Source organism: Olea europaea, chromosome 16, assembly GCF_002742605.1.
Source record: "Olea europaea var. sylvestris chromosome 16, O_europaea_v1, whole genome shotgun sequence".
In the NCBI taxonomy this organism is placed as follows: domain Eukaryota; kingdom Viridiplantae; phylum Streptophyta; class Magnoliopsida; order Lamiales; family Oleaceae; genus Olea; species Olea europaea.
In genome coordinates, this window is record NC_036252.1 from 6268616 (window position 1) to 6293581 (window position 24966).

At 38.3% G+C, this 24966-nt stretch overlaps 1 protein-coding gene across 2 annotated transcripts; it reads left to right on the forward strand.

Annotated features, from left to right (window-relative positions):
• The first annotated feature begins 334 nt into the window (after positions 1–334).
• On the forward strand, positions 335–20410 carry LOC111411908 (protein CLT1, chloroplastic-like). 2 transcript variants are annotated; one of them, XM_023042566.1, is made up of 10 exons: positions 337–1004; positions 8011–8156; positions 9057–9094; positions 9248–9363; positions 10238–10334; positions 10409–10444; positions 11247–11297; positions 11394–11517; positions 18181–18306; positions 19806–20410. In XM_023042566.1, the coding sequence occupies exons 1-10, from the start codon at positions 574–576 to the stop codon at positions 19970–19972; spliced, it is 1332 nt and encodes a 443-aa protein (XP_022898334.1). In that variant the 5' UTR covers positions 337–573; the 3' UTR covers positions 19973–20410. The 2 variants fall into 2 exon arrangements, with proteins under 2 accessions (XP_022898336.1, XP_022898334.1); XM_023042568.1 differs by lacking the exon at positions 19806–20410 and having other exon boundaries at positions 335–1004; positions 10409–10448.
• The last annotated feature ends 4556 nt before the right edge of the window (positions 20411–24966 follow it).

Sequence of the window (24966 nt, forward strand, 5' to 3'; positions counted from 1 at the left end):
CATCATCATAATTACAAATGGGCATTAAACATGTAATTAAAGTTGTAAAATGGAAGGTGGGCCCTCCAATTCAATTATGATTCAGCCCATGTTCCATTCTATTTTTGTTGAAAAATAAGTTTTGTAATAATGATTTTTTGGAGGATGATCTGTTAAAAACTTTGAAAAGTGTAAAATTATTTTATTCAAAAAATATGTTGTTGAAATTGAATTTAGGAAAAAATAATTTTTTGGAAAATGAATATTAAACATGGGCTCAATCTTCGTTATAAAAACCAGTGGCTATATTCATCAATAAAAGATTCACATTAGTTGATGATTACAGAGAAAAATCAATGTGCGAAAAATCAATGTGCCAAAAAGAGAGAAAAATCCAATTTGTTACTTACGACGTTGACATTAACAAATTAACTCCAATCAAATTTGGCTTTTTTCTCTTGGACATACACATAAATCGGTTCATTTCTCCGTTCTCTTCCTGTCTTCAAAAAATTTACACGCATTAGTTGTGTGTTTAATCAGAGAAATTTTGCTTCCAATTTTGATTTTATACACATATAGTACATATACAATATGTCCACGTGTTATCGCCGGGTGACAGCCGCCGCGACGACGGTGGCGAGTCATCACATTCCGCCTCGGCTCTCAGTAATTCTGCAAATGGACAACCGATCGCGAAGCGGCGGAGTAGGAAGGCTAGGCGTTTTACGGTCAAGGCGATGTGTGATTGAGGCGGTGGAGTCCATCGGAGGAAGAGGAATAAGATCGACAGGCGAGGAGGAGGTGAAGAGGAAAGTCCAGCCGCCAAAGTGTTGCGCGTGCAACCATCAACATCAGGAGGTTATGGTGGAGGAGAAGAGTAAAGGCCGTGATCGGAGGGTGGAGGTGATGATTGCGGCGACAGCGACGGTGGTGCTGGGAGTAGGAAATCGGGTGCTTTACAAGCTTGCATTAGTCCCACTCAAGCATTATCCATTCTTTCTCGCTCAATTCGCCACTTTCGGGTACTCATTCTCAATTCACTCCCACGCACTTCCATGTCTCATCTGGTTCCCAGTTCACACACGTACAAATTGAAGAAATTGTAAAAATAAAAATAAAAATTATTTCGATATGCGGAACCACATTAGTAGTCATATAATACTTGATGGCGGAAAATTTTTGACTTGAAAATTTTTGTCTATTTCGACACTCATGATTACCGTCGGTGCTTTAATAATTTATGCGAGTTTTTTTTAGAACATTTATCTTAATAAATTTTTAAGATTTGGCTGATTTTTATTATTATTATTATTATTTTTATTTTTATTTTTTTCAGTTGTGATAGATAAAAGATAGGATTGATTTTGTCGAGTAAACAATGTGTGACAACTTGAAGGCCGAAAATTCGACCACGTGCACGGACATAATGGTCTTTTCACATAAAGGTGACAGGAAATTTTGTTTGACATCGAAAATAGAAATGTTCAACTTTGGGAGGATAGATGGGGACAGAATATACTAAAATAAAAGAAGAGTAGTTTGAAATAATCACGTTTCTTTTTTCTTTTTCTTTTTCTTTTTAATTTAAAATCTTAAAATATTGTTTATATAATTATTTCAATATTTCATATTATTCCTGTAATTTTTATATAATATATAATATAAATAATTCTGCAAATGGGTAGTTCAGAACCGGTAGCTGGCACAATTGTCTTCTTTTCAGTTGAGAACGATATTAAATGGAAGGCGACGATATCGAGTGCCATGTTTTTATGTGTCGTCGATAGGGGCGTTTAAATGACATTGACTTGTTTTGAACCATTATAATCGCACGTGATCTTCTATTTTGCTTAGGATGCGTTTGATTGCAAGTATGAAATTTGAATGAAAAGAAAAAAAATTCTAGATAATTCAATTGCCTAGAACTTATTTGCATGTAAATTATTAATTGAATATATTTGATGGATTTAATTTTCAACTTAGAAAATATTATACTTGTTTGTTTTTTATTGATAGGTAGATGAGAGAGAGGATAGATGAAAGAGAAAGAGGGGGTGAATTCCCCGGAAAATAAAAATCTACTTCACCTAAAGAAAATATTTTTCTTGATTTTGAGAAAATATGATCACGTGGCCAAAAGTAGGAAAATGTTTTCAAAGGAAAAAAATGACAATCAAACAGCACAAAATTAGGAATTTGATTGGAAAAAACACATTTTCCTTAATTTCCTTTTATCCGTTCTTTTATGTATAATATATGTTTAGTATGTTCGACTGAATACGTTAATGACAAAGCTATAAAGGTTGTTTTCTATTGACATTATTCTCTTTCCATATGGATTGTTTTTGTGTTTTTCAAGGAAAAAGATGCTCCACGGTGGTTATCATTTAAATGAGGACCGATGGTTGTGAGTTGGATCTCAAGTGGTGGATCCCACCAACCAACAGCCACACAGAGACTCATAGAGTCAGATTTTCCTTCATGTGTATCAGAGAGAGGCAGTAACCATAACAAGGGCATCCTCTTTTCACGTGGTCCAAGAAATAAAATTGGATCTTCCTATTTGACTAGGAATTCTTGTGCCCAGACAGATAAAAAGTTACAACCATTCTACACGTACATCAATTTTTACATATTTTTTCACAGCACACACACATGCAAGTGGGTGGGGTCCACGATTAAAATAATCGTGGACCCCACCTTTGTGAGTGGGTGTGAAAAATGCTGTCAAAAAACATGCTGTACAAACAGCATTTTTCAAAAAGATAATATATATTGATGCATTTGTCTTTTTTCTTTGGCCTTTAGAGAAGAGATGGATCTCTGTCTTGCGTGTGGTGTAAGTCATAGTCCTTGATTTTCGACTTTCACTCATGGTGTCTGTCACTGTGAGATTAATTCAAATGATTATAGCATAGTGTCACGGACCTAGTTTCGTTACACCTGAAAAAATAGAACCGTGCGGCCTTAACGCTTGACAATTCCCTCACCTCACGAGAAAACGTTAAGTCAGCATTTCCACGCTCACAAATAATTTAACCAAGGAGGCTAAATTATGCCTACGTTGAGAAGAAAATTTTGAAATAAGTAATATATAGAAAACAAGTAAGGTGGAAAAACTTTACAAACTCTCTAATGAATAAACTCTCTTCACTCTACATTCTCTGCACTTTCTAGCCTCTACTACATACCATTTACAAATGAGACTACATCTCTATTTATAGGAAAACTTAAACTTCCTTAACATTCCACTTTACAACTCGTGCTTAATTGTCGCCAACTCATGCTTAGTTGTCGTCAAGTGGATGGTCTTACAACTTGCCTTGCAAGTTGTCGCCAACTCGTGCTTAGCGTGCATACAACTCGCGCTTAGCTTACATCGTTGATATTTATCCTTGCCAACTCGCGCTTAGCTTGCAAGTGGCGCAAGTGGACAAGTTATGCAAGTTGCCCACTTGCATCCTCAAAATATCCCGCTACAGGTCCATGAATTTTTCCTCCCAAAATGGTTGGGTCAGAACTTAGAAAAACCTCATTAACGCCCTGGAAAACTGCACGATCTAGGCAGCCTGCATTCTGCCCCAAAACAAACTACTTGCATCCCCAGCCCGAATCTGCCTGCATCCTTTGTCTAATCTGCTTGCGTCCCCTATCGCAAGCTGTTCCGTCCGTCAGAAACGCGTTACCCGCGCTATCTTGCAATCGCTACTGGGACGGATCGGTCACGACCGTGTGGCGTAAGTCACTCCCCCACTGAATTTGGCGACGCCCTCATCGCCGTATACCGCTGAAGTTTAGACCTTATTTGCCATAAGTCTATCTCATTTTCCCACATTGTGCCATGACATTCCCGTGTCATGCCAAGCTTTAAGTCATGACCTTGCGATCCGTGACATTCTCCCCCACTCAATCCACTAACGTCCTCGTAGCGAAACGTGTTTGGTGCATCCTCATGCAACCTTGCATTGTTTTTCACGTCAATGGGCATCAAAGTTATCCCAACTTGCGGCACCATCTCCTCGATGACCGGGTTTCCACAGTGCTCCTTGCACCTCTTCCCGTTGCAACCTCTTGCATGCCACCTTTGACACCAACCTTCACCCTCAGCACCTCTGCCTTGGTTCTTCGGATGGACAACTCCTCCGGTTGTAGTGTCCCCACACTTGTCGAAGCTTTGAACCTTCGTGCACCCAATTTCGGACTTCTTTGACAATGCTTCCTCAATTTTGTTCTTTCTTGATAGTTCACTCGGCAACTCCGCGGGCATGTCCTTATCATCTTCAAGGACTTTCGCTAACTACATCCGTGACAGTTGTTGTGTTTCCATCCCCACAGAAACTGTTTCGGCACTCATAGCATTAAACAACTGGAATGAATTCATTCGAACTTCATCCTTCATCCTCATCTTGGCTATCCATAGTCTCCGGTTTGCTCTCCGAAATGGAAATAGATGCCAATGATCCCAACTCAGGACAGTCCCTTATGAGATGTGATCCTTTGCAAATAAAGCAACCTCGAGGTGTAAAATTACTCCTCTTCTTCTCATCATACTACTTACACCAAGTAGTTGGTTTGTTGCCACCGGATTTGTAATCAACTTTGGGATTTGGCCTCCAATCCGGCTTACTCCATTGCATAGCCCTCCCTATATCTTCCTTGTTATCCCCAAAAGTTCCTTTGGCGGGTTTGATTGTTTGAGCTTCGGTCTCAAAACTTTCTTCAAACTCCATCAAGGATTCGACTACTGCAATGGCCTCGTCTACGGTTTTGACATTACGACGTTGCAACTCTTGTCGTATCCATGTTGCACAACCGTCTAGAAAATAGAATAGCAAATCATCCTTCGGCATGCTTGGGATTTGAAGCATAAGAGTCGTGAACTCTTTGACATAGTCACGAATTGTTCCCGTATGTTTCAATTCCCTCAATTTCTTGCGTGCCTCATAGAAGACATTCTCCGGGTAGAATTGCCTCTTTATTTCCCTTTTGAACTCATCCCAAGTATCAACCGTACAAGCCTCCCTTGCAATTTCGCCATGCTTACGACGCCACCACAACGCCGCAATATCCGAGAGATACATAGAAGCGGTCCGGACTTTCATGACTTCATCAACAAGATTTACCCCTTCAAAATAGACTTCCATTTGCCATAGGAAGTTTTCAACATCTTTTGCATCCCGTCGCCCATCATAATGTTTAGGCTTCGGGTATTCAATCCTCGGGGCAACAATAGTTGAAGCGGCACCTCCGCTTGTACCGGCAGTCGAGTGCTTGTATTGATCAAGCTCTTTACTCATTCTCTCCATCATCACGGCCAACTGGTTAACTTGGCCATGCATAGCGGTAACGACATCCAAGACTTTGGTTTGAAGACGACCAAAATCATCAATAACCGCGGCTTGTCCGGCTACCACAGTTCGAACATCATCGTTCATCGTTTGGACATCATTTTCCAACGATGCTTGTGTGTCCATCACCTCTTGGACATTGATTTGTAGAGTTTCTAGCTTTCCAATGGTGTGTCCCTCCAACGCCTTAAAGGTGCTTTCAAGAGATTCGACCCGATCACCCATATTTGAGATGATTTGGTCAAGTTTACCTTCCATGTTGGTAGCTTCCCTCACCTTACTTTTGCCTCTAGTTTTCCTTACTTCAGTTTGGGCAGCACCTCTACCCCTCTCCTCAATCTCAATATCAACAGTTTCTTGAGATTCCGCCATTTGAGCACCTCACCCAAATCTAGCTTCCAAGAATCTCCGACGAATCTGGCTACCACAGTCGCACTTGGTTACCACAACCAAACCTTCACCTTGATACTGCCTCCGTAGTCCATACCACGTGAACCTTACATGGATATCACCTCACCTTTGAGATGAAAAATTGGTTCAACCCCATGTGAACCTGGCTCTGATACCACTTGTCACGGACCTAGTTTCGTTACACCCGAAAAACTAGAACCGTGCGGCCTTAACGCTTGACAATTCCCTCACCTCACGAGAAAACGTTAAGTTAGCCTTTCCATGCTCACAAATAATTTAACCAAGGAGGTTAAATTATGTCCACGTTGAGAACAGAATTTTAAAGTAAGTAATATATGGAAAACAAGTAAGGATGGGGAAACTTTCTTTGTATAAATGAAAGGTAAAACTTTACAATCTCTCTAATGAATAAACTCTCTTCACTCTACATTCTCTGCACTTTCTAACCTCTACTACATACCATTTACAAATGAGACTACATCTCTATTTATAGGAAAACTTAAACCTCCTTAACATTCCACTTTACAACTCGTGCTTAGTTGTCGCCAACTCATGCTTAGTTGTCGTCAAGTGGATGGTCTTACAACTTGCCTTGCAAGTTGTCGCCAACTCGTGCTTAGCGTGCATACAACTCGCGCTTAGCTTACATCGTTGATATTTATCCTTGCCAACTCGCGCTTAGCTTGCATACAACTCGCGCTTAGCTTGCAAGTGGCACAAGTGGACGAGTTGTGCAAGTTGCCCACTTGCATCCTCAAAATATCCCGCTACAAGTCCATGTATTTTTCCTCCCAAAATGGTTGGGTCGAGACTTAGAAAAACCTCATTAACGCCCTGGAAAACTGCACGATCTAGGCAGCTTGCATTCTGCCCCAAAACAAACTACTTGCATCCCCAGCCCGAATCTACCTGCATCCTTTGTCTAATCTGCTTGCGTCCTCTATCGCAAGCTGTTCCGTCCTTCAGAAACGCGTTACCCACGCTATCTTGCGATCGCTACTGGGACGGATCGGTCATGACCGTGTGGCGTAAGTCACTCCCCCACTGAATTTGGCGACGCCCTCATCGTCGTATACCGCTGAAGCTTAGACCTTATTTGCCATAAGTCTATCTCATTTTTCCACCTTATGCCATGACATTTCCGTGTCATGCCAAGCCTTAAGTTATGACCTTGCGATCCGTGACAATAGGCAATGCATGTCCATCGAAATAGATGCTAATGTTGGAATTTCTATAAAAGTTGTAACAACGTTGATTGGACTTTTGGTTTATTGAACTCGGTGGGACTATAACTTAACAATGCTTGGAGCCTATTCGGTTTTATTTTGATCATCATTGGATGATTGGACTTGTTCCAGTTTAGGCCATTTGATGTGATGAAGAAGTTTACACTTCGATAAATTGTGGAAGCGATAAAAGTCAATTATAAGGTCAGGTTTCCCTCGTCTACAATAAAATCCTTAAGTGAATTGGTTTGCCTCATCAAAAGCCTTTTTCCGCATTTAACAAGAAGTAAAAGGAAGATCTAGTTTTGGCTTGTGTGCATTTGCATGCCAATTGGATTTGATTCAAGATTGTTTGAAGCCCTGACTTCAAGAAGCACATATAATTTCAATCTCTGCAATTTGGTGTTATGTATGAACGTGTGAATTAGGTTTAGATCTATATAAAATGTTGAAGACAATGTTTAAATGATATACATTTGACCCTATCTAATAGCTAAAGCTTTTAGATTAAGTGGTTGAATACAAAGTATTCGAGTAAGTCATTACATGAAGAAGAACAGAACTTGGGGCATGACTTATTGTCCTTTCTGACAAGAAATGTGATTATGTAATGCTCGTCAGCTCTTACAATGTGTTTTGACTTAATTCAGATAAATTGGAAGACGTGATGGCTATATTATTCTTGGACACAATGTTGCAAGCTGATAACACATATAAATGTTTTATAGCTATGCTTATAGAACTTGGAGCTCTTTCTTGGAACAAGTACATACAACAGTGTAATCCAAGGGCAAGTTTATGCTTAGAGCTTACAGAATTCTAGACTCGGCGATGAAAAAGCATACTTATTTGATAAAGTCTATAGCATTTATTTAGATTTATTTTAGATTTTAAGTGCAAAATTGACAGATAACATATTCTGTTCTGTCTACTCATGGTTTTAGTTTTTTCCTATTCTTACCAATAGTTACTTTTACTGATACTGTATGACTTTGTACCTCATAACTTTTACTGATTCTGTTGTCCTTTCACACTCTTTCCAGGTATGTAATTGTATATTTCTCCATCTTGTATCTCCGCTATCAGGCAGGTAAAGTAACTGATGAAATGCTCTCTTTGCCGAAGTCTCCATTAATTGCCGTTGGTCTCTTCGAGGCTCTTGCTGCAGCATCTGGAATGGCAGCAGGAGGTAATTCATTCTTGAAATTTTGTGGCATATTTCTGTCCTTTTCTTCTTCTTCTGGACGGGATGATGAGATAATCATCATGTTATGTTATTTTTTATTTCTTTGGATTTTTTACCCAAGTTAATATATATATTTTTATTATCTAAACTAGGCACGTAAGTTCTTTGTTTTTCGAGTGTTGAACTTCACAAGTGTTAGATTTTATTTATTGACTTCTGGCTTGTTCTAGCTCATATCCCTACAAATGATAAGATGAGAAAAAAGGAATGTTTTTGCAAACCCAACATCAATCTTATCATTTCAGAGTGATTACAACTCAAATGCAGCAGAGCAAACAAGAAATAACAAAGAAGGCTTTCCTAATTGATTGAAGTAAATACCAAATCTAAGAATGCAGAATCTAATAGAGAATGGCAATTTTGTTTGCTGATTTTGTCACAGGGTTTTGATTACCAAGCATTCATTGTCAATGATTGCATGAGAAAAAGGTTTTTGTATGTATTAATGACAAAAGCCGGTCAAGTTTTGAAAAGGTCTCTTTATAGTTGTTTGTTTTGGAAATTTGGTTCATGCATGTGAAACGCATTAAATTGGTTTGGTCTAAATATGTTGTTTGCATGAAGTTCTGACTCCAGGTTTATTCTGTTGTTAAGTTCATGATTCTGATCATTATATTTTAAATTTCTTGTCTTGTCGAATATTCATTAATCACGTAAGAGATTTTGTTTTGAGCTGTGACATTGTTAAGAACTACTTGAATTTCTTCATTTTAGTGCTAGGATGATTTTTAGACTGAGATATTGTTACTTCTTCAACAGGTTCACTTCATCACATTTACAGTTATTTAATAAGAGATTCAGTTCTGACTTAAATCCTTATACTTCTTTTCCATACTGAAACAGCTATTCTTTCTGGCGCAGCAATTCCTATTCTATCTCAGGTATTTACAGTCTATAATATATTTTTTCTTCTTTTATGGTCATAGTTGATGTAATTCTTGAACTAAAAGGTGTTGCATTATCACTGATTGATGTTTTTCTCATAGTGAGTGTCTTTTCTCCTAACTAATTTGGTCATCCGATACTCTTTGCAGAGCTTTCTTGTCTGGCAACTTATCCTATCTTCTATCTTTCTTGGGAAGAGATATAGTTTTAACCAGTTGTTGGGATGTTGTCTTGTGGCAGTTGGTGTTATCATAACCGTGGCAAGGTAATTTGCTTTTTGTCCACTCACATATATGTAATTTTAAGAAGTCAGCAAGTTATGTCTCTGAAGAACATTGATAGATTGAAAAATACAGGTTATAGATGGGAAAAAAGGCCCATGTAAGCTTAGTTGCATGATAAACTTGGAGACTCCAAAATTCACTCAATTAAATTTCCATATGTATGTTGAAATTAACGTGTGGATCATCTTATAAAATTTTCAGCTCTTATTTTGGTGCTGGCTTATTTCTTGTCAAGTTTTGTTTTGGTAAGTATGAAACTTGCAAGTGGATGCTGGTACTTCAGATATACAAATATTTTGGGAAGAATGTTAACTTGAATGGAAACCAAAACAAATATTAGAAATATTTATGGAAAAGAATTTGACGACTGTTTGATAAACCTTTAAGAAGGTTGATGCAGCACTTCTAATGATTCTGTACTTCTATTTGTCATCATAAGTTTAAAAATTTTTGATTCATAGTTTTTCCGTTATTAAAGAACTTCATCGTATATCCAACTCTTAGATGCTAGAATAACAAGACGTATCTCATTTTAACAGTCCTTTAATGGCACTGTAAAAGTAATCTAAGTAGACTAATACATGACATTGTGCATGTTTTGCTAAGCCCTAAAATATACTTTTAAGTAAATAAGTAAGTTTTAAAATAATATTTTTTGTTGGTCAAAATTGGAAATAAGTAAGTTATTTCACAAGTAACTTTTACTGTACTGTCAAAGTAACCGTTTTCAAATTATAAGAAAGAAGTAACTTACAGTTTGGAAACAAAATTGTACTTAAGTTCAAACATGCTCAATTTGTTGTTTCTGCGTCCCTTAAAATTGTTAAATATACTGCTCATTTCTTGTGTGCTCAGTGGATCTGGAGCTGATTCTCTGATGGGATCTGGTATCTTTTGGAGTGTGTTGATGATTGTTTCTTTCTTGTTACAAGCTGCCGATACAGTCTTGAAGGTATGTATCTTTCTCTGTGGCATGGTCTTCTTGTCTCCATTTCATTCTCTTACCATGAGATTTATTGTTTGTAGGAGATAATATTTTTGGATGCTGCTCAAAGATTAAAGGTAGGTATGTTGCAGTTCCTATCTTATGTACATCCAACAAAGTTATGTCTTTACGTTTGGATGTGTTGGCACCAAGGGAAAATTAAATAGCTCAGTTTCTGTGCAACCATACCACTTCATGAACCATGCTGGGTATATATTATTGCCTTATGCTGTGTAGGAGCGTACTTGTTGGATTTAGATACAGATGGAGTATCTGGAACCTTTTTTTATGGTACATAATAGTATGTTACATCAAAGTCATACTTTTTATATTTGTATTATCATGTTCAAAGCCTACTATTATGATATATGCGTTCGGCATAATAAATCTATAAGTTGAAGTGATACAAGTAGTTGGTGATTGTTAGCTGAAGGCACATTTATTCTATTCGATTTCCCAATGTATTAACATCATGTTCAAAGCCTACTCTTGTGTCTTCAGAAAATTATTAATTGAGTTAATGCAAGTTGTTTATCATTTGATTTTGTTTAGACATTATTTTAGTATATATCAAAGCAAATATTACCATATCATATGAACACGTGGGACACAACATAGTTACATGACATTTTGCTCGGGCCTTAGTATCAAATGGTATAAGTACTACCATATCATATAAACACGTGGGACCCAACATAGTTACATTACATTTTGCTCGGGACTTGTACGAATCATTGGATATGTATTGTGTATCATAGATACGGACAAGTCTATACATGATGATCTTACATAGAAGTCATACAAATTTTAGTTTTGGATTCATTTGGCTTCAAGATAAAACAATAACTTTGGATCTATTTGTGACTGCAATGATGACAGGGAGGTTCAGTGGATCTATTTGTTGTGAACTCTTATGGATCTGCTTTCCAGGTTACATACCAAGATTTTTAGAGCTCTTTGACATTGTGTTTTACCCTGTATTAAAATTTCACTGAGAGCCTGAAAACTCGGTTAATATATGTACAGGCAGTTTTCATTTGCCTCCTGATACCATTCGTGTCAAATTTATGGGGTATTCCATTCAGTCAACTTCCAAATTATCTAAAAGATGGTTCAGCCTGCTTTTTGAACATAGGTACCATGTCAAAGAGTAAGTCATCGTTACTCACAATTCTGCTACTTTTATTTATTCATTTTTTAGTTTGTTATGTTTCTCCCATAGATCTTTGGTTTAGCTAGTTTTTCATGTATTTTAATCGTAAGGCATGGCAGATTATGTAAGATCAACTGTATCCTTTGTTGGTTTAGAATTTATTTCCGAAGGAAGAAGGATTTTTTTTTTAACTAACTTGATTTTGAAGTTCAAATACGAAGATGGATTCGATACTTTTTCCTCACTTCTGCAAAACATGCAATCAACACGTTCATATTTCCTATTCCTCCTGTAGATAGAACTACGCTGTATTTAAGTTCTGTTTATAAGTTGAGCAAAAATATCGAGTTCTATATAAGAAGTTAAATTTTGAATTTCCATTTACTGATGCAATTATTCACCATTTCTTTTTAAAACTGACGATGGACAATTCAAGACTTTCAAACCTTGTGTAACTCAGCTGTTGCTTGCTTTATTCTACCCAGTAATTGTTAAGAATGAGTGCACGCAACAGTCTTGTGTAATATAAAATATAGGCATTTGTAATTGCTGAAGATAATATTCAAGATTGAATTTAGTAATGTAGTGAAACTTAATTCGCAAATTCCAAAAGATGCCAATCTCACTAGCCTAAAGGACATCTTCTCAACCTGGTGTGAGAATTCATTGTTGACTGACCTGATCGAGTCATGTGTTTCATGTGAATATGATAACAGTACTCACATCCGTGCAAAAAGTGAACGAGTTTGAAACCTGAGAAATGGAGCTCCCCTCACAATCCAAAATAACCCAGCCACCACGCCCCCACACTACCGGCGCCGGCGACCAACGGTCCGGTAGGCACCACACAACCGGCCTCACGCCACAAATCAGCCCCTCCAACCACCCAATTCACACACAGGCGCAGTCTACTGTGGAAACCCTAGCGCCTCCCAGCCGTTTTCCACCAGATCCGGCCAGATTTCGAGCAGACGCGCCTCACCGGCGGCCTCAGCAGGGACCGGCGACCCCTGCCGGTTTCCTGCCTCCCACACGCGCAGCTCCGACCTCGCGTCTGCTGGCGCGTGTGGTCCACGTGCCGCCGCCGGGCAGCTTGCTGCCCCGAGATCAATCGGCTTGTCCGTTCCTCCATTTGATGAATTCCTAATACATAGGGAAAAAATTGACGGATGTGCGTAGTTTGGTATTCAATCATCGTTTCAGAGTGGAGGCGAAGGACTTCGCAGTATCTATTAACGATTCTGGCACTGTTAAGTTGACAGAATGGGGTTTGAAATTATTGGATTCAATTTTTATGGGAAGGTATGTTGCTATTTAGATGATGAATATGGTAGACAGATTGAGGATGAGAAGTGAATTGGAGGACTGTGTCTTTAAATTCAACGAGTCTTCAAGAGCTTTCTTGGCACAATGGTATGTGAACTGTCGAGGTAGATATTTGATGATAGCACAACATGGGGAGAGGCGTCGGAAAGGAGTTGTCATGATACCAGAAGGTGCAAATGGAGAGGGATGGGCGTCGGTCTTGCAGGCGTTTCAAGTAGTTGTTGACTCATTTGTTACTAGGGATAAGGCTAAACGACAAACGGTGATTGAACGAAACAGACAAATGATGACTTATGCAGAAATTATAGTAAACTCACAGACCTCGGAGAATGCCAACCAACGGATGCTTCAGCAAAAGGAAAGGAGAAATAAAGTCGGTGATAACGAAGGTCACGACATTTGTTTGAGTAGGGCTGAAATAATGACCCGTGCGCAGGAGTTGAAAGGAGCATTAGATGAATTACTTAGACTGGTTGGAAGCGGGCCTGAAATGGAGCCCATGAAATTGGTACGTCGTCACAAGTGTGGGGTTGTGTTGGATGAGGATCAAACCGGTGAAATACACGTACCGGGATTGACTCATGAGGAACTACCACCAATTACAGAACATGCAAAGCAGGGAGGAGATGAACATTGTGATTCTCAGGTGAGGATGGAAGCGGGATACCATGAAAACGATGACGGGGTTGACTTTGTGGGGGTCAACCAAACTGAAGTAGACACAGGGATTGCAGTTGAACGAGAAGAGGAACCGCTGTCTAAGGAAGGGGAGTTCAGTATGGTGAACTTGGAGAAATTGTCAATGGACACAGTGAAAGAAAACAACGATACACAGACGACATCAAGGATTACGAACACTTAAAATAGGAGGACAAAAGATAACGATATGGGGACCGAAAAAGCTTTGGTGTTATGGGTAGGTGGTGCCAAGAAAGGAGAAAGTGACGGTGACATTATACCAGTGGTGGAAGAGAAAGAACGGTCCTTTGATCATCTCGAGGGCTATCAGGGTGAGGATACTTCAGGAGCTGATGTGTTAGAAGTTGGTCACCCACCTTCAAACTGGGTGCTACAAAAAATTCAGGAATTCAGTAAGTTGGTTGGCGTGTCATGTGATGGATATGAAAGTAGATTGTTACAATTATTTGAGGAGCTGGAGGCTAATAGGGGACAAGACATCAGTACACATGGAAGTAAATTAAGAAAAAAGGGTGATCGTGAACTTAAGAGGCTTGAATGGTCAGTAAACTATGCTGGTAAGGGTGGCGAATCCAGAAAGGAACAATGGGGAGGGGTCATGGAGTGTTACAATGATGCCAAAACTCATTAGCTGGAATGTAAGGGGTCTCAATGAGGTTAGTAAAAGGCTTGGTGTTCGTCATTTGCTAAGGGGATGGGGGGCAAATCTTGTTTGCCTACAAGAAACTAAGATGGAGTTTATCTCGAGGGCGGTGATTCGTAGTTTATGGGGGGGGAGATCATGTTGGATATCAGTTTTTGGGGTCATCAGGGGTTTTAGGAGGCGTGTTGGTGATGTAGGACACTAGAGTGCTTGAGATGAAAGAGGTGAGTATAGGGGTGTTCTCTATATCGATTTCTTTCAAAAATTGTGAGGATGGATTTCGGTGGATGTTCACAGGAGTTTATGGGCCTAATTCTGATGACAGTAGAGTGGGTTTGTGGGATGAACTGGCTGGAATGAGGGTTTGTTGGAATCTCCCTACATGTATTGGGGGTGATTTCAATGTGATTCGATTTCCTTCGGAGAGGTCGAGTGGTGGGAGACTAACTAGGGCAATGGAGGAGTTCTCAGATTTTATTAGGGAGAATTTGTTGGTGGATTTACCTATGATTGGGGGAGATTTTACCTGGTCATCCAATCGGGATCGACCCGTTCTGTCTCGTATTGATAGGTTCTTGATTTGTGGGGAGTGGGAGTCTAAATATTCAAATGTCACTCAGAGAAGATTGGGGAGGGTATACTCGGATCATTTTCCTATTATGTTATCGGGGAATAGAAGGGGTGGTGGGAGAAGACCTTTCAGGTTTGAGAAGATGTGATTGAAAGTAGAAGGCTTTAGGGAACGAGTACATACGTGGTGGACTTCCTATGAAGTCAGTGGGTCTCCCTGTTTTGTATTGGATCAGAAGCTAAAGGCGTTGAAAGGGGACTTAAAGAAATGGAATGAGGAAGTTGTAGGCAATGTTAACTGCAGTAAAAATCAGTGTCTGTCAGAGATAGAGGAATTGGATAGGCGGGAGGAGAGTCAGGGGTTGACTGGGGAGGAGAAGGAGAGACATAGAGGATTAAAGGAAGAGATGGAGAGGTTGGTGGAGATGGAGGAAATTAATTGGCGACAGAAATCTAGAGTTACTTGGTTGAAAGAGGGGGATAAATGCACTAAATTCTTCCACAGGGTCGCCAATTCTAATAGGAGGAACAACTCCATCACAGTTTTGGAGGTGGACGGGGTTACTTATGAGGAACCACAGGAAATTGGAAGCCAACTGGTTAATTTTTATTAGAACCTCTATCGGGAGCAATTTGAATGGAGGCCAGAATTGGAGGGATTGCACTTTTCTATAATCAATGAGGATGATGCCCGATGGATGGAGAGACCATTTGAGGAGGATGAAATTAAGGAGGTCGTTTTTAGCATGAACGATGATAAGGCCCCGGGACCGGACGGTTTCTCGTTCTCATTCTACAAAGCGTTTTGGGATGTGGTTTGACTGGACATTGTGAATACTTTATCTTATTTTTTTGAACGTGGCAGATTCCAGAGAAATTCTAATGCCACATTTATTGTGCTCATCCCTAAGAAACCGGGAGCGACTGATATTAAGGACTTTCGCCCCATTAGCCTTGTCAGCGGGGTGTATAAGATTATTTCGAAAGTCCTGGTAAACAGATTAAAGGAGGTACTGGGAAAAGTAGTGTCCAAGTTTCAGAATGCATTTGTAAAAGGGCGTCAGATTTTGGACTCTGTGCTTATAGCGAATGAATTCATAGATTCAAGAATGCGCCTAAGGGCCCCAGGGATGCTTTGTAAGCTAGATATTCAGAAGGCTTACGACCATATGAATTGGGGTTTCTTGTTATATATGCTCAGACGCTGTGGCTTTGGGGATAAATGGTGTAAATGGATTCAATTCTATATTTCTACTGTTTCATTCTCAGTTTTGGTCAACGGAACACCAGAGGGTTATTTCCGGAGCAGTAGAGGCTTGAGACAAGGGGATCCATTGTCCCCATTGTTATTTATCATTGTGATGGAGGCTCTCAGTAGGATGATTGAAAGAGCAGTGAGAGCGGGTTTGATAAGGGGTTTTATGGTTGATCAATTGCAGGTGTCTCATTTGTTATTTGCAGATGACACGTTGATCTTATGTGATGCAGATGTAGAACAATTCAGGAACTTGCGCCGTCTGCTCTTATGTTTTGAAGCGGTGTCTGGTTTGAAAATTAATTTGGGAAAGTCTGAGGCTATTCTAGTTGGGGAGGTCAATAATGTCGAGGAGCTAGCTGATATATTGGGTTGTAAGGTTGCGCAGTTGCCGATGTCATATCTAGGACTCCCGTTAGGGGCACGATTTAAAAGTACCCATATCTGGAATGGTATTGTGGAAAGGATGGAGAGAAGGTTAGCAGGGTGGAAGCGTATGTACCTTTCTAAGGGAGGTAGACTTACTCTCATTAAATCCACTCTCTCCAATGTCTCTACTTACTTTTTGTCATTGTTCCCCATTCCGATTGCAGTGGCAAAGAGATTAGAGAGGCTTCAAAGAGAATTTCTGTGGGCAGGGTTGGGAGAGGAGAGGAGACTCCATTTGGTCAATTGGGGAGTTGTTTGTTTGCCGATGAGGATGGGAGGTCTTGGGGTATGGAGCCTTGTGTTGTTCAATAAAGCCTTATTAGGCAAGTGGTTGTGGCGATTTGGAGTGGAGAGGGACAGTTTCTGGAGAGAAATAATTGGGGCGAAGTATGGTGTGACCGATGGGGGATGGTGTACATTTGAGGATCGTGGTTCTTATGGGGTGAGCTTGTGGAGGTATATCCGACGGGGATGGAGTGCATTTTTGGACAAACTGAAGTTTATGGTTGGAAATGATAGTGAGATTAAATTTTGGGATGATTGTTGGTGCGGAGATCAACCGCTGAAGGAGAGATTCCCTTCTTTGTATCGTATTGCCTCAGTGTCCACTGGCATGGTGAGTGATCTCTTAGACATTCATAATGGGAGTTATAGCTGAAAAATAATTTTGGGAGGGATCTTCAGGATTGGGAATTGGATGATTATTCGCTGTTTATGACCATTTTACATGAGGCCCAAATTCGGGTTGGAGAGAGGGATTGCATCAGGTGGAGGACAGTACAGGATGGCATTTTTTCGGTTCGCTCGTACTTTGGTTCCCTCATGGGGTGTGTGAATAATTCATTCCCATGGAAGTTGGTATGACAGTGTAAATTGTCTCCTCGGGTGGCATTCTTATTATGGACAGTTGTGAGAGGACAGGTCTCAACGGTGGATAATCTTCGTCGTAAAGGCTTTTATGCAATCGAGTGGTGTTATATGTGCAAGAAGGATGGAGAGACGATCGATCATTTGTTCATTCATTGTGATGGTGTACGTTGGATTTGGAACAGTATAATCAGTTCACAATCTATGGATTGGGTGATGTCTCGTCGTATAGAGGACGTGATACGGGCATGGCGTAGAAAACTTCGGGATAAGGATAGCAAACTAGCATGGCACCTTATCCCGGACTGCATTGTTTGGTGTGTGTGGAGAGAAAGGAACAACCGTTACTTCGAAGACCAAACAAAGACAAGAGAGCAGATAAGAGAAACATTTTACTTTACCTTGTATTCTTGGTTTAATGCTGTGGCTAGAAATCCTGTAGATGGGTTGCCTAATTTCATGTTTTTCCTTAATAGCTTAAAGTGATTGTACACCCCCCGTGTATTCTCTTTTAAGTAATAAAATTATTTGATTACCTATCAAAAAAAAGTAATGTAGTGAAACTTCAAGGCATGCGTAATATATTATTGCCTTCAATTCTAAGACGAGCACTCGCATTCAACAAAATTAGAAGAGGTCAACTCCTTGAAATTATTTTTTCTATCAACATTATGGAAAATGAAGATTTGTTTGAAATTTCCTGATCCTGCAGGGATACTTTTAAAATTTGATTGCAATTCCATAATTGAGTTTTCTGTCTATAGAACATTGTGAGGTCCTTTATTAAGTAAGGAATACAGAATTACATGATTACTCCAGTTGTATGTAAAAATAACGGACGATGACATTTCTGAACTTACTCTGGACACAGGCTGTGATGGTGCACCTTTACTGCCACTGCTCTTTATCATTGTCAACATGGGTTTCAATATTTCATTGCTGCATCTGATCAAGATCTCTTCTGCTGTGGTATCTTGTCTTGCATCAACATTTTCTGGTATGTTGATTGTGCTATATCGCTATTTCTTTCCTGCAAGTACAACCTTCAACTAATCAATAGTTTGTGTATTGCTCAGAAATGCAACCCTTAATTTTTGTGAAATGCAAATTCAGTCGTAAATAGCAATGATTTATTTAAACCTCATCCTGAGAATGCCAATATGTTGCTATTCTTATTGTGCTCAAAAGAGCACGTTTGTAACACCATATCTGGCTGAATGGGAATGCACAATGGATAAGATATTAGCTTCCTTTTCTCTAGTTTGATAATATTAAGTACTGAATAATCTATAGTACCTTATCAAAGAAGCCAAAACGTAATTTGGATTTACAGTGACAACAAGGACCAGAAACACCATTATGCTACAAATTTTAGATTTTCTCCCTTCCTAGATTTCATCTTGAATTCGGATGTCATTCCAGATCACTATGCAGTGTTCATTGTAGTCCTTATTATTTATGAATAGAAAGTTGGTCACAGGACCTCTTGACTGAGGAAAAGCAATGAAACAATAGAAAAAGATTGTCTTCAAACTCCAAAGAGAAATAACCTCGCAAGGGAAGTAGAACCTTCAGTTTTAATATGAAAGGACGACAGTTGAAAAGAGTGCTAGTATTATATTAATAGGCTCTTGCCCTAGCTAGCAGAATCTCCAAAACACTTGAAAGAAAGAAATACTACATACTCAAAATATCAAAAACCTTTATCCAAAACTATAAAAGCTTAAAATTATGAAAATTCCCAATTATTGTGTCAATCCAACACAGACTCAATTGTAAATGACAAGTATCTCATACTTAAGTAAATATAAACAATCCTACAGAACATCGAAATAGCTGAGTTACAATCCCAAAAGTCATGTCATATAGCATGCCCATTATCCCTGTTGTAGATCTGAAAATAGCTTTTCATGTATGTGCTGTAGCCTTTGTAACTCCTCAGTCCTCCCAGATAAAAAGTTTTTGCGGTTTGACGTTCTGCCGTTGTATTTAACTTTTGTTAGACTTCCGATGATCCAAACACTTAATGTATATGAAATGCTATAGCTCTATTAATGTATTGAACGCAACTCCATGTCAAATTCTGAAGAACATAGGTTGATTTTGTTTGTTTCTTCAAACCACATCCAGCGTAAGTTCAGAGATAACTCATAACCAATGTTTTTGTCCCGAGTCCGATTAGGATATGGGTAGATTCTAACAAAGTTTCCAAGCTCCAAACAATAAGACTGATTTCTATGGAGAAGGTGTAACATAGCCCAAGAGTTCTGTTTTCTAGTATTCAGTGGATGGTGAATTATAAAACAATGTCATCTGTACATGTTTTGTCAAGCAATAATTAGTGGCCTCATGTGAATTATCAATATAATCTCCTGTCTTGGATATATAAAGGTCTAAAAAATAATTCTGTGTTCTTTACCTTGAAAGTTGTATTTTTCTCGAAATCAAGGTTTCTTACTAACATATTAGTATTTTTCTCTTGAATCTTGTTTGCAGTGCCAGTATCTGTATATTTATTCACGTTGCCTCTCCCTTATCTTGGGGTTGCATCCTCCCTTCCACCTGGCTTTGTAGCAGGTGCCATTGTCCTTGTTGTGGGTGTGTTTTTTTATGCTTGGAGACCATTGGAGAGTTCCAAACGAGACGCCTCTCTTGTGAGTTAGCTACAAACCGGATAATGTTTCTTGGACATTTTTATCAGCATCAATGCATCGAAACACCGAAGGCATGCACTTCTGGAGTTACTGCTCGGTTATAGGAATTTCAACATAAATAAGGACAAAAGGGTCCCATTGGCATTTGTTCAGACCTCCTGAACTGTCGTGATGTTTCCTCTTCCGTTTGTTCCATTTTATATCTGATGCTCACTATTCAGGATAGTAAGAACTGAAGTCGGGTTCTTAAGCCGGTGTTATCGACTGGATTCATGTTACTGTACTCTTGTTCTGAGAATATCGCTTAGTTTATACAACAAAAGTGAGCAGAATTCAATTCAATGGGTTCTTATGCTCCCTGCTCGTGCTAGAATATTAGGAACTTGATGCAAAAGGACCCTGTTGAGTCATGATTTCTGATTTGATTGCGAAGTTAAATTTAAATAATCTAAGACCGATCAGAGTAAAGTAGACTTTTTCTAGTGTTAAAATAAAATCTTCCGAATCGAAAAATATAATTTTATGTAAAATTGATCGGGCTAATGAAAATTTTGTGTGCATTGCTTTTCTCAATTATTCAGAAATGAAGCAAGTATTGAAGGTGATTTGCTCCCTCATACGGTAAGTTTAGCTCTCTTATTTACTCATGCCTTTTCAATGTATAGTAATCTAAACTCCATATTTACTCAATGTGTTGGAGCCTGGAGGTGATGCTGAATGATATGTCTACCGGAAATTGGAATAAGAATTAGTCAGGAAATAATTTTTTTTTCAATTTAATTCAATCTCCCAGCTTGACATGTATTTTATAATCAAGAAAGATAGATTTATAATTTTACTTAAAATTGGTAATGATTTTCTGAATTAAATCTGAATCACGAACCTCCAGCTTCAATTCACAAAATATCAGCTTTTAATTCAAGAACTTGACATTCCCAAGCTTCAAGTCTTCTATGGTATTCTCAAGTATAAATTACACAGGCCCTTGTGGCCACTGCAAGGCCACCTTTATTAGAGTCTACATATTATTCTGAGGCATCCAAATTTCCAGAATGGAGACGAGCAATGAATGAAGAAATGCTTGGTTCGTGCATGGAAAACCGGATTAGCTGATAGATAAGTCGCGCCAATATTATTGCACCATAGTTGAGGTAAGCCAGAGATAGAAATATGTATGGTTTGTGTAAGGGATTGAAGCCATTGTAGCTCAGCTGCAGCAGTGGATAACGCCTTATATTCAGCCTTTGTACTACTCTTTGCCACCGTCTATTGTTGCTTGCATGACCAGCTAATTAGATTCTACCCATGAAATACCAAATATGCTCCAACAGATCGTCCATCATCATGATCAGAGGCCTAATCCGCATCTGAAAAAGCATTATTGGCAGAATTGGCTGAGAGAAATAATCCATCTGATACAAAATATTTAAGATACCGCAAGATACGTTTAACAGCTTGCCAATGGGTATCTTTGGGACAATGTATAAACTTGCTGACTCTATGGACTGCAAATGCAATATCTGGTCGCGTGAATCCAAGATACTGAAGTCCACCAACTCTACTGCGATATAACATTGGATTGTCAAAGGCTGTTCCATCGAACTTAGTGAGATGACAATTTGTAGCCATTGGTGTTAGACATGGCTTGGCATTCTCAAGAATAGCTTTCCTTAACAGTTCAACAATATACTTTTGTTGTGTGAGAAAGAGGCCTTCATTGGTACGTAGAGCTTCAATTCGAAGGAAATAGGAGAGGTTGCCAAGATCTTTAATAGGAAATTCGAGAGAAAGCTTATGAATTACCCAATCAATATGCTTTGGATCTGTCCAGGTGATGATTATATCATCAACGTAAATGAGGAAAAATAACTGCATATCATCTTGATGAAGAAAATATAGTGAGGAATCAGCCTTTGAACCAACAAATCCCATGCTAGTAAGCATTTAAGTTAATCTAGAAAACCATGAATGTGGGGCTTGGCGTAAGCCATATAAACTCTTGTTCAACTTACATAGATGATTTGGATAATCCGAATGCAAATATCCTGGTGACTGTCTCATATAGACATCTTCAATGAGAATCCCATTTAAAAATGCATTTTGTACATCAATCTGTTTGATGTACCAATGATTAGTGATAGCAACTAAAAGTAGAAATCTAATTGTTGTTAGTTTTAACACAGGGCTGAAAGTGTCATGAAAATCTACTCATTCTTGCTGATTATAGCCTTTAGCTACTAATCTTGCCTTGAATCTTTCTATTCTTCCATCTACATGCCGTTTAATTCGATAGACCCATTTACACCCAATTAAGTTAACTTCGGGTTTCGGTGGAACAAGAGTCCATGTATGATTTCGAATCAAAGCATCAAATTCTTCATTCATTGCCCGTCTCCATTCTGAATATTTGGATGCCTCAAAATAACATGAAGGCTCTAATAAAGGTCACCTTGCAGTGGCCACAAGGGTTTTCGGTAGAGGATACCGAATAAAATCATCATCCAGATGTCTTCGTTTCAAGGAATTCGTCTTGGAACGTGAAAGCATGTGATGAGGAGTTGAAGGTTGAGAGGTTGAGGTGCTGCCAGGAACAATAGATGAAGTAGTGACATCCATCACGGGAGAGCACCGACCATATCTGCTTGATGTGTTCTGATTTTCTTGTGAAATTGTCCCAACTTCAAGTGGAATACGTGGACCATGGTGAGAACCTGCATGACATATGTGGAAAGCAATGATGTGCGCGAAGATTAGTTGGTAAAGAAATGGAAGTATCTGTTAATTCTTCCTGGGGACTTTTGGTGTTGGTATAAGGAAATAGTGTTTCATTGAGAACTTGTCTTGAAACAAATACATTTCCAGTTGCAAGATCCAAACATTTGTATCCATGATGACAAAGACTATAACCAATAAAAATACATGTTTTAGAAGGAAAGTCAAAGACAATGTTAGAGGTCGCTCGTCGTTATGTGCTATTTAACAGCGTTGCAGTTGAGCCATATATAATGTAATGAAATTAGTTAATTTATTAGTTTAACATTAATTGATGTTCTCTCATAAACTTCTCTTACTATTTGTTTATTTTTTTTCATTTAGGATGCATAAAGAGGAGATTAAGAATTCAGATAGCCGTATTGCCAAGAATGAAACTTTATTATAAATGAGACATATGGAGACTTTCAATTCTTGGTTTGCGGAGAAAGGCAAACAAGACAATTGTAACATGTCTAATACATTGAAATGGCTTGCACGTCGGCCTAGAAATGATGTGATGTCACATTCTGGTTATGTTATCAATGGAAATCGATTTCATACAACCGATGTTAGTAGAAGTGCACAAAACAGTGGTGTTCCTATTGAAGAACAAACTATTTGTTGATCTAGCATGAAGGATACAAGCCATGTAGTTGGTAAAGTATCTTATTACGGGTTATCAGAGACATAATTTTAATAGATTATCTTAGTTTTAAAGTTCCTCTGTTTCATTGTGATTGGGCAAATATAGATACTGGAGTCAAGATTGAAGAAGGATTTACATTGGTAAATCATTATAGAGGATAACATCAATTAGCATCACAAGCAAAACAAGTTTTTTATTCTAGAGAGAGCTATACATCTAGTTGGTATATTGTATTAAAGGCACCTGCAAGAGGATTTCATTAGTTAGAAACTTATGATGAGGAGGCCTATACTCCATCCAAATTAGATACATTAAGACTTGATATGACTGTCAAAGATGAAAGTTATGTAAGACAAATTGTTATTGAATATGATAATTGTATATCTTTAAGATTCTTTCTTTCTCTATTTTAATTTACTAATTTATGGGGTATCATATTGATGCTAATGTCTTTAATGTCTCTAATTTGATTATTTCTTGCTTTATTTATGTAGATATAAACGACAAAAGCTGAGTTTTGTGGATGTTAATGTTCGCACGAGCGGAAATAAGATGACATGCCCTGGTGAAGTAAGTTCCCATATTGTATATATAATAATTATTAATGATTAAAAAGTAAATTTGAGTAAAATATTGCTTGTTTTTCTTATTTGTTTAATGCAGTCATCTAATCAAGGCTATATAAAGTAAAACGAGCTAAAAAAGCTTCAAAAGTTGTTGCCACAAGAAAAGGGAATGAAGGGATAAGAATATCAAAAAGAGATTCTAATTCTATTCCAAACATACAAGAAAATGATGTAGAAGTGTTGCCGAATAGTGATAGTGCTACTGAAAAAGGAAAAAAGGAAAGGGGTTGAGCAAAATTGAATTATCTCAACAAGGAAAAATGTGCAAAGTTACCAATAGAGTTTAATGAAATAGGGTAGCCAATTTGTAAAGGTTTAAGTAAGTTATCATCATTTCTTGAGACCACATTTAGAGAAATTATACCAATTACATGGAAAAATTGGAAAGATATCAGTGAAAGTCTTCTTGATGACATATGGAAGCTTGTGCAGGTAATATAAACTCCACGTCTGTTACATAATTTAAATTAGTTTACTATTAATATTGTGTACTTTGATGCAACAAAAGTCTGATGTTGATAATTTCATAGATAGTACATAATGCAAAAAATGGGAAAGAATTGGCGAGATTATCGATCTAATGTGCTTAAAGCAATCAATGACAGAGGAAAAACAATTGGCATGACACGAGCTGTTGATCTCCTCAAGCCCGATAATGTTGAATAAATGAAAAAATGGCAAGCATTTGTCAAAGAACGCAATTCTCAACCGTATAAGGTAAGCTTTCATTACTTTTTCCTAAATTACTTACCTCGTCTACTCTACATTCCTAATAAAAGTTATGCTTATACAATACTAATTAATTTTGTAGGAAAAGAGTGAAAGATTCAAAAAGATGAGAGCAAGTCAAACTATAATACATACAACAAGTAGAAAGGGTTTTGCTCATTTAGAAGCTGAAATGGTAAAAAATTGTTAATTTAAAAGTTAAATTTGCTCGAAAAATTATAAACGTTTACGTTATCACATATATTAAA